Source organism: Pristis pectinata, chromosome 5 (assembly GCF_009764475.1).
Source record: "Pristis pectinata isolate sPriPec2 chromosome 5, sPriPec2.1.pri, whole genome shotgun sequence".
Classification (NCBI taxonomy): Eukaryota; Metazoa; Chordata; class Chondrichthyes; order Rhinopristiformes; family Pristidae; genus Pristis; species Pristis pectinata.
In genome coordinates, this window is record NC_067409.1 from 28,997,211 (window position 1) to 29,011,174 (window position 13,964).

General features: G+C 36.6%; 1 protein-coding gene across 1 annotated transcript in view; it reads left to right on the forward strand.

The window, feature by feature from the left end:
• LOC127570523 (patched domain-containing protein 3-like) overlaps positions 1-10,355 on the forward strand; it is a 30,412-nt gene extending 20,057 nt beyond the window's left edge. The window contains exon 4 of the mRNA XM_052016175.1: positions 7,968-10,355. Coding sequence (XP_051872135.1) covers positions 7,968-9,505 — 1,538 coding nt within the window. The 3' untranslated portion in view covers positions 9,506-10,355. The remainder of the gene's footprint in view (positions 1-7,967) is intronic.
• The last annotated feature ends 3,609 nt before the right edge of the window (positions 10,356-13,964 follow it).

The window sequence follows — 13,964 nt, forward strand, 5'->3', positions numbered from 1 at the left end:
ACAAATGCTATCCCTAAGAATCCTCTCCAGTAGCTTCCCTACCACTGCCGTGAGGCTCACTGGCCTATAATTATGATTATCCCTATTTCCTTTCTTGAACAAGGGCACAACATTTGCTACTCTCCAGTCCTCCGGGACCGCACCTGTTGCTAATGAGGATACAAAGATCTTTGAGTACAGCTGTGAAATTCTCCCTGATTAGTAATGCAACTCCTTCACCTTTTTGACCTCCCCCTCTATCATGTCTAAAATATCAAACCTTAGAATGTCGAGCTGCCAGTCTTGTCCCTTTCGCAACCAAGACTCCATAATGGCTACAATATCGTAGTTCCATGTACTGATCTCATTTGCCTTAAGTACAACATAATGGTCACCTTTTTTTTTATAAAAGTCTTAGAAAAATACAACATGGAAACAGATCTTTCAGCTCACAAAGTCCAAGTTGACCATTAAGCACCCATTTGCACTAAACCTACACTAATCCCATTTCATTCTACCCACAGTCTCTTTAACTCCCTACAGATTCTACCACATGCATGTTTCGATGTACATGTGACTAATAAAGATATCTTACACATGGGCACATTTATAGCAGCCAGTTAACATATCATTGGGATATGGGAGGAAACCATGAAGATTGACAAAAAGTTAGAGTCATAAAGAGATATAGCATGAAAATGGGCCCTTCAGCCCACTGTCTGTGCAGACCATCAGTAACCCATTTGCACTAATCCTGCATTAATCCCATTTTTTTCTCCACACATTCTCATTAACTCCTCTCAGATTCTACCTCTCAACTACACACCAGCAATTTACTCTACCAACCTGCATGTCTTTTGGATGCGCAAGGAAACCAGAGCACTTGGAAACCCACACAGTTGATGGGAGAATGTGCAAACTTGAAATAGACTGCACCCAAGGTCAGGGTCAATCTCAGGTCTATAGTGCTGTGAGGCAGTGGCTCTACTAGCTGTTCCACTGTGGGGCCCCTTATCAACTCTCCTTATTGCTTTCTCGTAAAATTCATTCATGGTAGGCACATTAAGAACTCACATCTTCTGTCTCAGCATTGATTACACTTTGGTCCATAATAGGCCCTGATCTAGTTTATCCTCTGCTTGTGTACTTATGAAACATCTTTTGAATTTTCTTTGATCTTACTTGTCAACATTTTTATAACCTTTCTTTACCAGTTTCATTCATACACTTTCTGTACTCTTTAGGTTTTGTGCTCCATTCAACTCAGTGTCTGACATACACTGCCCTTTTTTTGCCCTGTCCTACCCTCTTGTCATCCAGGGAGTTCTAATTTGGCAGTCCTACACTTTTATTTGCATTGAATTTTTTCCTCAGATTCCTTGAGGTACATCAGCCTTGGAGTAATTTCCAGTCTACTTTTGCTAAAGTACTTCAGTCCAATAAAATTGGCCTTGCCCTAATTTAGAATCTTTGTTCTATCCTTAACCATGCTAAATCTAACTGAATTACCTCGACCACAAAAATAACACTGTCACACTGATACTCCTTTGAGCTTCATTCCCTAACTCCCAAATTCCCTTTTTTGTGAGACTTGCTATGTACAGGCTAAGAAGGTTCTCCTGAATTCAGTGAAGGAACTCTTCAAATCTATTAAACTGATTGTATCCCAGTGAATATTGGGGTAATTGAGATGTCTATTACTGCCTGAGTGCTTTTGCAAGTTTCAGAAATTTTGCTTAATGCTTTGCTTCTCTATCTCCACTAGACCCTTGAAAGTCTATGTACACTTCCAAAAACACGATTGCCCCATTTTTGTTCTTTAGTTTAAATGTGACTTAATTTACATATTAACAAGTGTAAGAAAAAATCATGAGAATAAATGAGTGAAATTACCTTTCTCCTTTATGCTTTTTGCTTATGGTAAGTTAAACAATGTGTTCTTTTAAATGGATAAGAACGTGATATCAAGTATGCACCATTTATCACTCCACAGATAAAGTATAGCCATATGTGACTTAGTGTTTTTCTAAGCTCATCAGATCTAATTGTGATTCTTCTAAAGCAATTAAGCCATTGTATATAGCAAATATTTAGATTAGGGGTTTAAACAGAATTGTTTTTTTTTTAATTTTTATTTGGTGTGATGACTAAAACTAATGAACATTTTATCGTTTCTTTACAAAATATTTGTTTTGTATTTTATTTTCATGTAGAACAAATTTGCATATCTAATGGATATATTTTGATGTACAAAATTGGGTTATTTTTTGCTGTATTGTATCCTCCAACCCATCTATTTTACTTAATGAAGTTGCCAAAGCTGTTACCAACAACAGCTGGTATTATTTCAATATCACATAATGCTAAAGTCACACTTTTCAGTTATTTAGCTTCAATGTTGCCTTACGAGCTTGACAACAACCTAAAACAATAGAAATAATTAAAATATTTTCTAGAATACACAATACATGGAAAATTTAAAATGCACCCTAATTAAATACATGAAATAATTCAAGTATTTGAAAAAAAATGATAATGAAATATTGTAGCAATTATCATAATTTTAATATAATTCAGTAACAATGTTACCTAATGTAACTAAAACACTGTTAAATGTGGCTGATTACAATTTAAGTTGCAAATCAGAATCTGAATTAGAAATGTAGAAATGAGCATTTATGAACTATTTTTTAATAATGAATCATCACTGCTTTGAAGGAAGCTACTCTTCCCATTAAGTTCATGCTTGCTCCTTGTAGAGCAATGAGTAATATTTCTTGCAATTTTCTCATAGCTTTGCAAATTATTTCTAATTCATTTTCTATTATGTTGAATATGGATAGTAAAAAGTATGTGTGGCCATCTTGTTTGAGTGTCAGAGATAATTCCTCCCCTTTCTGTCAAACAGATGGACATTCATACCATGAGTGAAAGCATGTTGTAGTATTGTGTGGCATTAACGCAAACTCTTAAAGGTTTCCATCAGTGTCACAGTATATAAAGAGATTTTAGCCATTGGTGACCTTCTCACACACAAAGTCAAAGCTGAGTTTATTGTCATAGGCACAAGTACATGTATGCACAGGTGCAATGAAAAACTTACTTACAGCAGCATCACAGGCACATAGCAGCACTCACAAAAAAAACATAAATTAAACATAAATTATACACAATTTTCCAAGAAAGAACCAAATAAGAAAAAAAGTCCATTTTAGTGCAAAGTGATCAAAGTTGTCATAGTGTTGCTAAACTGTAGTGATTAGGGTTTTGCTGGTTGGTTGAAGATCTGAATGGTTGAAGGGAAGTAGCTGTTCTTGAACCTGGTGGTATGGGACTTCAGATTTCTGTACCTTCTGCCTGATGGTAGCTGTGAGTAGATCGCATGGCCCAGATGATGGGGATCTTTGATGATAGATATTGCCTTTTTGAGGCAGCACCTCTTGTAGATACTACCAATGGTGGGGAAGGATGTGCCTGTGATGTACTGAGCAGAGTCCACTACCCTCTGCAACCAGTCAGGATACTTTCAATAGTACATCTGTAGACGTTTGTTAGAGTGTTCAGTGACAAGTTGAACCTCCTTAACCTCCTAAGAAAGTAAAGACACTGGCGCACGTATGATTGCATCTATGTGCTGGGCCCAGGACAGGTCGTCCCTATATATTAACACCCAGGAGTTTAAAGCTGCTGATTCTCTCCACTGCCGATTCCCCCAATGTAGACTAACACACGTTCGCCCTCCTTCCCCTTCTTGAATTCAATAATCAGCTCTTTAGTTTTGCTGACATTGAGCGATAGGTTGTTGTTGTGGCACCACTCAACCAGGTATCCTATCTCACTCTGGTATGCTGACTCATCACCACTGTGATTTGTCCAACAACAGTGGTGTCGCCAGCGAATTTGAAGATGGCATTGGAGTTGTGCTTAGTCACACTCTACATAGACATACACATACATGTGTGTATAGAGAGTAGAGCAGGGGCTAAGCACACAGACTTGAGGTGCACCGAGAACGATGGAAGGCCAAAACAGTTTTCAAACCAAGCAGAGTTAGGGGGAATAATTAGAATTAAAGGAAGTCTGAGTGGATTAGAAGAATCTAGAAGTGGAGAGCAGGAGGAAAGTGGGTGACAAATAAGGCAAGGGATGGAGAAGCAGGAAAGATATGAGAGGAGGCAAAAGAGGGTAAGTGGGATGGAAAGCAAGGAGGGTTATCTCAGTTGGAAGAGACGGGACAGATTTTCATTAAAGTCGTTTTCTTTTTTGCTTTGCTTGGGATGCGAATTTGAATCCCTTTGCCTATAGACCCTGAAGATGTACATTATACAAAGGTGGGTTTGTATTGATTAAATGTTACCCCTCCCTATTTCACCACCATTTTAATTTGAACCAACATTTCAGTGGTGAGCAAAAGAGGAAAAGTCTCCCATACATTCCGGGTTGCTAATTCTTCCCACAAGTAACGGATTATGTGCTATTTGCTCCAGCACACTCCAACATTATTATCTTTTCAAAGTTAAATAATACTATCTATAGATCTATGTCCTGATTCTAGCCTAGACCATTTTCTCCTTTGTCCCTCTCAAGTTCATTTACGGTGGATGGAACCCAGTAAACTTTAGTGTGCTGGAATCAATTTGAAACAACTGATCATTTATAAACTAAATGCACATTGGATGTTCCCAACCCCGTGGCACAAATGTCCTTTTAAGAGGCAGACAAAGGTGCTGCCCTTTATCAGACTTAAAGGAACACAAAATAAAAGCAGGAGTAGATCATTCAGCCCCTGATGCCTGCCCTGTCATTGCATAAGATCATTGCTGGCCTTTTGCCTTTGTGCCAATTTTCTCCACTAACTCCATATCCCTTGATTTCCTTAATTTCATTTGCTGTGAATTTGAGAATGAAATTGAACATTGTGTAGTCATCAGTGAACATCCCCCAAGAATTACAATGAGAATCTCTTAGCAGATTAGAGTTTCAGCCCCTTTACGCTGCCTGAAAATATATATTTGAATAGTAATAATGCAAGAGAATACAGAACTGGAATCATGGCCAGTTTGTTGCTTTATCCCCAGATATGGAAATTGTGTCTTCTATGTCTGTATTATACAACCGTACATACTCAAAGATTTTTTGGCATGTAATCCCTAACCTTTTCTCTTTTTCTAAAAAAGAGCCCTAGCTTGTTCAGTCTTTCAGATGTATATTTGTATTTTGCAACCTCCCTAGCACCTCTGTCTTTCTCTATAAGATAAAGACCAAAACTGTGTACATTACACTTAATGGTCAAATCATGAAAGTTTACAACAAATTTCCTACTTTTTAATTTTCTTTAGAATTGAGCAGAGTACTCTGTCCACTTTTTAAATGTCCTTATTACTATGCATTACTGCTTTTCATGATTTGTGAATGTATTCTCTAGACAAGTTTGCTCCTCAGCCCCATTCCGAGACAGGGGCTCCCTGGGTTACAAATGATCTTACTAATGAAAATCCTACTTTACTCAAATTCTCTCATACATTTTTAAAGAATTTTTCAAGCTAGTAATAATTATAATAAAATGTTTCATAATATTCATTAATGACTGGATACAGTATATATTCCATTAGTTTAATTATGCGAAGTTTTAAGGTGATTATTCAACAAAATGAAAAAAATTATAGCAAGTTCAAGTTTATTGTTGTCATAAGCAAACATACGTAGGACAAATTCCATGAAAATTAACTTTTTGCTGCAGCAGTATGGTACATTATAAGTTTTTTTCTTTTCAATCTTTTTATTGAATTTCAAATTATTTCAAATTAATATACATAACATTAATAATTATACATATGATGCGAAGAGATCGGGATAACAATAATAAGTTAATTGATACTCACAAGGAGTAAAATATGTAATCTGGACCTCCCGCTCTTTTGCTAAGTGAACATGATACAAAAAAAAGAAATTTGATTATATGAAAAGAAAACCCCCAAATCAAAAAAAAGTATAATAATAAACAAAAACAAACCAAAAACTTCAAAAAAAAACTGGACTGATATTTCTTCGGTTAAAAAAGACATTATTATGTCATCAGCTCCGCTCCTCTGTATTCAAAGGTTATTGAAAGGGATTCAAAAAAGGTCTGCTTATATCACGGAAATATTGAATAAATGGACTCCAAACTTCCTCAAATTTAAGCGAAGGATCAACAGTACCACTCCTAATTTTTTCTAAGTTTAAACATGTTATAGTTTGAGAAAACCATTGAAATGTGGTAGGGGGTACATTATAAGTTGATGACAAATATAAGTTAACATAAACTTAAATTAACATAAATTATATGTTTATATGTGCCTTGATGAGTGCTAAAGATGAAAGTGTATGTAGAGAGGTACAATATGGATCGCTATAGCAAAGTAGATGTTTCTGACTTACAGAGAAATTGGCTTACAGACAGTTCTCAAGAATGGAACCCTTATGTAACCGGGGACTGCCCGTACTTATTTTTTGTGTGCCAAAATACACCATACACATTTATCCTTATTAATTATCATTTGCCAATTTCATGTGCTTTCTAATCTCAAGCTTTTATCTTTCTGTAGTTTCTCCCCTCATGCCTCCTCCAAACCCATCTTGTCCTTAAGACCAGGCATCAATTCCTCTGTCCCATTAACCTACTGGCCATCCAGCCCTTCTTGAATATATTAACTGATTTTATTATCTGTTCTTTCCTCAGGTACTATCCTTCTCTCCTTCAAATGTCCCATTATTACCCCTTTCACAAAAAAATGTTAATCCCTTCATCCTGCCAAATTGCTGCTTCACCTCCAGACTCCCTTTCCTTGCAAGTCTTTGAATATGTTGTGGTTTTTCAGATTCATGCCCTCTACCAGAATAACCAGCAGAAGATTTTCTTCATCACCCAGTCACCTGTTGTCTAGCTCTAAAATTAATCATTCTACCACTGATGGCTGTGCCTCAGTTGCCAAGGCAATCTCTGGAATTCTCTCCCCAAGCCTCTCTGCCTCTTTACCTGTTTCCTCCATTACACCTGACTTTTTAATCAAACTTTTAGTCACCTATCTTAATTTAACTTATGGCTTATGTCAATATATACTTAATAATACTATGAATCTTCATTTAGCTACATTGGAGATTCTATATAAATAGAAGCTTTTGTATTCTGTACATTTATTGATGTCTTGTATTTTGTCAGAGCAATTTTCAGTATTAATTATCCCCTTATTTCTCTCCAAAATTTGGTGCCATCCACAAATTTTAATGCTGTCTTTCCAATTCCCAAGCCCAGATCCTTCACATAAATGATGAACAGATATCATAGCACCAGAAATGGAACATTACTTTGCACCTTTTGCCAGTCTGAGTAACTATCCTTTATTGCTTTCTATGGTGCATTGATAAAAATCGGTAATGTGTTTAGAAGCACAGTAAAAATGAATGGCAGCACAAAGATGTATCCTGATGAAGATGCTAAAGATGCATCTTTGCTAAAGATGCAAAACACACTAGGCATGCTGTTCAGATTCCCTTCCTCCAATTTGTGCTACACAAAAAAAACATTGGCATATCCATCATATCTCTGAAATCAGCAAACTACAATGGTTTAAGAAGGAAACAAACATAGCTGCTAAATGCACTATATCTTTAAGAAGCTCTTAGGAGAGGTGAGCAATAGTAATGTCAAAGAGAAGGGAGAAGCTTCATAAAAGATGCACTGAAAACAAATTGAGAGCAAATCAAGGCTTCTTAAGAGCTTTTTAGTACTTATCAAAGTGCATTATAGTCAATAAGTACTCAAAATGTATTCACTGTTGCAGGAAGTGTGGGAACAATGCAAGATCCCACAAGCAGAAATGTCTTAAAAGGTTTTTTTTAAGTTTAGTGAGATTTTTGTTTTTTTAAATCATGTAAAGATTGCAATTAAGTTTATGCTTTAAAATCATAAAAGCTGATTTAACACAGCCCATAATTTTAATCTACAGGTATTGGTGTAGACAATATGTTCATTATGCTTGCAAGCTGGCAGAAAACAAATGTTGACGATGGTATTGAAGAACGCATGGGCATAGCCTACTCTGATGCAGCCACCTCCATTACAATCACTACTTTGACTGACATTTTGGCCTTTTATATTGGCATAATGACTCCTTTTCCATCTGTGCAATCATTCTGTGTTTACACTGGTACAACTGTTTTGCTGAGCTTTATTTACAACATTACATTTTTTGGAGCTATTCTTGTATTGAATGGAAAAAGAGAGGCTGCGAACAGGCACTGGCTAACATTTAGAAAAGTTGAAAGTGAGCATTTACCAGGAGAATCTAAATGTTATGGAATGTGCTGTGTGGGTGGGGCTTACAATGAGGAAACAGGTGCAGAGATAGAACATCCAATTTCTCTTTTTATGAATGATCGTTTTGGTCCATTTCTTACAAATCGTTGGACCAAGGGAGTTGTGGTGGTCCTTTATGTAGGTTATCTGGCTGGCAGTTTTTACGGCTGCTTTCATCTCAAAGAAGGGATCGATATCAGAAATCTGGCCAATGATTATTCATATGTGATTAAATTCTATGATGATGAGGGGAAGTATTTTTCCAAGTATGGACCACGTGTCATGGTTAGTGTCACCCAACCTGTAAATTACTGGGACTCAAACATTCAGAATGAAATTGAAAACTGTATGCAAGAATTTGAAAATCTCTCCTATGTAGATGATGATCTCTCAGAGTCCTGGCTCCGTACATACGTTGGAATTGCTAACCAAATGCCAAATGTTAGCATAAAGAGTAAACATGAATTTATAGATACGTTGGATGATTTTTTCAACATTATCCCTACATATAAGCAAGATATTGATATTTCTGTTGATAAAGAAAGCATTGAGGCATCACGTTTTTTTATTCAAACTATTTACATCAATAATTCAACTGCTGAGAAAAATATGCTGATTAAATTACGAAAATTGGCAGATGAATGTAGCATTCCTTTACAAGTATTTCATCCTGCATTTATCTATTATGATCAATATCTTGTTATAATATCCAGCACAGTACAGAATATTGGTGTGGCTGCTGGCGCTATGCTACTTATTGCCATTTTGATGATTCCTAATCCAATATGTTCTATCTGGGTTACATTTGCTATTGCATCAGTTTTAGTGGGTGTGGCTGGGTTTATGACTTTCTGGGGTGTCAACTTAGATTCTATATCTATGATTAATTTAGTCATTTGTATTGGCTTTTCAGTGGACTTTACAGCTCATATTTCGTATGCATTTGTTTCAAGTGAAAAAGAAACTGCCAATGAGCGATCTATTGATGCATTATATAGACTTGGCTATCCTATTATCCAAGGGGCTCTTTCAACCATAATGGGTGTCATTACATTGTCTGCTGCAGCAAGTTACATATTCAGGACATTTTTTAAGATCATGTTCCTCGTCATAACTTTTGGTGCAATTCATGGAGTTGTGTTAATGCCAGTATTTATGACTTTTTTCAGTCGTAAACCTACAGAGTAACAGACTATAAAACAAAATAAGAGGTAGTAAAAGGAAAACCAGAGCAAAACTATGTGCCCTATTCAAACCAGAAATGGCATACAATTATTAGCTCAACCAACAATAATTTAAATTAACAATTTATGAGGTTCTTTCCCACCTTGATAAGTTTTATTGCCATATTCCAAAAACTGGGACTTTGCAAATGAGTGCCTTATAATGGCCAAGTGCAATTCTGGATTGATATGATTACGTATAACTTCACCCTACCTAAGCAGTCAAGATTGTGCTGATGTTGATGGTGGATTATGGGCTCTTTCTCAGTGCATAAGCTAAACATGGCAAATGACTTTCCTCATTTGTATCAATCTTCTGATTTATTTTTTGTATCGAGTCCATGATATTAAGTGCTTGTGTTTTAATGCACTGAAAAGAATGAATAGTAAGTGTTACATATAAAAACACAGTAGGCTTTAAGGATGTTATGGTTAGTAATAGTATTGTTTGTGAGTTTTAAATCTTGCCATGGCAAGTCACGAAATTAAATTCAATAAATTTGACAATGGCCACAAAAGTTGTGGGACATTGTAGAAAGATATGGTTGATTTTCCATGTTCTTGAAGTGGTCCAGCAAATCACTTGGTTATGGGCAATAAATTTGGGTTATGTGCTGAAAAATATTTTTTTAAATCCAGGTTGCTTCTAATAATGTCTTTTTCATGTATACATTTGTTTTCATATTCTCCAATGTACATGGTAAAAATGTCATTGTCCAAAACCGATGTTGTAATTACATAAACCTTTACATCTTCCTGAATTTTTCTTTGTATTATTCACCTGAAAATAAATTATTTTCCTTCCTTTCTGGATATAAGAATCAGCTCACTGTAGCCTGAATACTTTTGTTTCTCCCTGACCTCTTTGATTTTAGAATTGTTATTTGTTCTCTGTGTGATGTGGCAAAGTAGCATTTATAACTGATCATTGAGACACGTGAGGGCATGAAGAAATAACCACATAGGTCAGAACCAGAATCACATATACACTGTAGGCCATTTACTTCCTTAAATGAAAGTGGAGAACTAACTTTTTTTTCCAGAACAATCTAGCTGTTTTCATTTTTACTAGTGCTTCACACATGCTAGTGCAGAAGGGGAAGCACCATAGTTATGTGATCATTTAGTTTTGCATATGCTGCTTTAAAATAATTTTGAGTACATATGCTTGCTTTTTAGTATATTGAAAATAGACACTGATGCAAATGAGGCCAGTCATCTTGGCTCATTCACCTTGAGAGAGCTCGTCAGCAGAGAAAGGGAAGGGGGGAAAATACTTGCAATGATATGTGTTCACTATGAATTATTAAGTTGATTGCTGAAGTTCTGCATTTTAATTTGCAAGTTGTTTTATGCTTGTTCATTTTTTTTAAATGCAGAAATCTTTAAGGTTCATTTAACAACAATAGTGAGTGTTAGCAAGACCAGTATTATTCATCCCTAAAATCCCCTTACAGGATAGATCTAATCAAATGAATGATTCCATGTGTGAAAAATATTATTTGATCATTAAGTGTTTGTGTAATGATTTAATTAGTTTTGTTTTTCATTGTCCAATTTTATTATACAGCATCAAATGTTTAAAGGTATAATTTTCAAACATTTAACATTGTTGTTTACAATTAATTTCACAGGTGTTTAATATGACCTTTATATCTCTCGATAATATTTTAATATGCCAGATTAAAAAATAACTATTTCAATATAATAGTTGTACATAATATATTCAAATATATTTGCAATACTCATTAAGTTACAATTTCTGGTAAATATTAACTAGCATCTGTAAGGAAAGCTGCTTTGTGCAATAAAAACTTAAATTTATACACTGAATTAAAACATTTTGGTGAATGATGTTTAATATTTTTCAAGAATGAACATTTTTGTTTGCATGACTAACGAGTTTGCAGAAAAAATTAACAAGTTTCTGAATAGACGAATGGAAAAGGAAGTCATCTTGGAATCTGATGAAATGAAATTAGGATCTCTGTGCACTCACTGTATAGGTGATAATAGCAGTTTCCATCCAGTCTCTTTTGGATTTGGGAAATCAATGAAAAATTACCAGTTGAGGTTACAAATGGTGAATGCATGAAGTAGAAGAATTAGAGCAGAATTTCAATCCTGCAGCTTTGTTCAAAATATAACATTTTTTTTGGTTTTGATACCCTAAAACTTAGATTTAACCTTTTATCTGGTCCACAACATGGTCTTTGTGTATTCTGTTCAGCTACATCATCTTCCCTACAACAAAAAATAATGAAAATACCAAAAAGTTTAAAGCAGCTTAAAGGTGTTTTACACCCAGAAACATGTTAAACCAGACCTTGAGCAGTTCTCATTGGGACCACATTCAAATGAATGCAGCTGCAGATGCACACACTTACAGAATGGCTCAGGCCTTAAAAGGCACACCCCTATGAGTTGCCCAGAAAGAGCACAGACAATGGCTGCATGAAGGAAAGCAGTCTATGGTAGATGATGGAGAGAACACCACGATTCAAGCTATGTGGCACTGAATTCCTGGTGTAGCAAATGGAAACCAGGAGGGATGTTCTGGATGCTCTTGCTGGGGGTTGTTGGTTAGTTGTCTGGCATAGACAGGATCCACCTGGACCACTATTAAAAGAGCCTAGCAGAGGTTGCATTGGCCAATGAGATTTCCCATATGTGGAGGGATGCTGTAAGAAATTTCATGTTCTTACTAGAAGTGCCAAGTTTTGTTCCGTCATGCAGATACTTAGACACACACATACAGACTGTTCCTCCATCCAAACATCCCATCACCCTAACCCAAACATTGACATTCTGCCTTCTCCACTACCCACACAGAGCTCAAGCCACCAAAGACAGTGAGAAATAAGGAAGTCATCTGCATTAAGGGGGCAGACGGGCTCAAACCAACTTAAGAGCAAGTGTGACCTGCAATCTGCCAGTTATGTTCACTAACAATGTTTCACTCTCTTTACATTGTTTTGATCAACAATAAACACCCCTATGCTGCATTACCAAATGGGTGTTTTGGCTGCATATGCAACTTGCTTTTGTTTTTACAGGAATTAGGGGTCACTCATTTCCCTCCTCCAGAAAGGCAGGACATGGAGCAGAAAGAAAACCCAAAGAGAGAAAAGGTTGATAGTGAAGATCAGTGTAACAATGCACCTGATAGCACAGCAGCACCTCAAAGGAATGAGCAGATTATGTTAGAAGGATGTGTGTCACAGGTTGTTACACTGGGCACAAGCATGTTACAATCTTGCACCAGGTGTAGGAATCTGGTGAAGGTATTTGCCAAAGAAAGGGTCATGGGTCCTGACCCAGAGGAATCAAATGACTATGAGTGACATCCTATAAAGGCAAAGGTGCGCACACACACAGTACAATGGTCAATGAGTTGTCAGTCCTACCTCACTGAATACAGAAGATGATAAGGAATAGGGCAAAATCCAGGAGGCCATATAACTTCTGGTCTGGATGCCAAATGCAATCTCAAGGACGGCTTCCATACCACTCTTGAACAGACCTCTTGTATGATAAAGATGAACTCTTGACCTCATAATCTACCTCATCATGGCCCTTGCACCTTATCTGTCTATCTGTACTGCACTCTCTGTAACACTATATTCTGCATCGTTATTGTTTTTCCCTTTTGTACTACCTCACTGTACTTATGTTTAGAATGATAGATCTAGATGGCATGCAAAGCTTTTTGCTGTATCCTGGTACATGTGACAATAATAAACCAATTAATAGCAACAATCCCATCACACAGTACTAATTGGTTCATTTGACTGCTGGTTTAGAGACAGATAAGGCCATACAACATTTGCCTCATTGCAGTTTCAGCCTGCTTTAGCAAAAGGTCTGGTCTGTCTTAAGGGAACAGTTCAATGCTTCAAAGGAAGTGCAATATTCCACCAGTTACAGGCTAGTATCCCCACTGAGCAAAGAGGTACCACATGTCATCAGTTAGCTGCTCTGCACAAACAGAGAAATGGTGCACACAAGCAACTTGCTCTCCTGGGTGAGCAGAGAAAGGGTAAGAAAGAATTTTTTTTCTCTTTTGCAAGGGCAGCAATTGGTATACCAGATTGGAAGGTGGCACATAAATCTTCTGAAAAAATGGAAGAGGTTGTAACTTTGGCTTAGAAAAGTGGTGGGTGTGGAGTTTCTGATACAAAGAGAGCACAAGGTAGGTGGTCTAGTGGGGATATCAAGGGGAATAATCTTCCTCATCATCCTCCCCCCCCACCCCAACCACAGAGTGGCAGAGTAGTCAGAATCTGGAATGTACCACCTGGATGTGATGGTGGAAGCAGATACCCCACATTTAAGCATCCAGACAGGCACTTGAATTGTCAAAGCATAGAATGCTGTGGACTAAGTATAGGTAAATGGGACTAGTGTGTGAGTACATTGGTCAG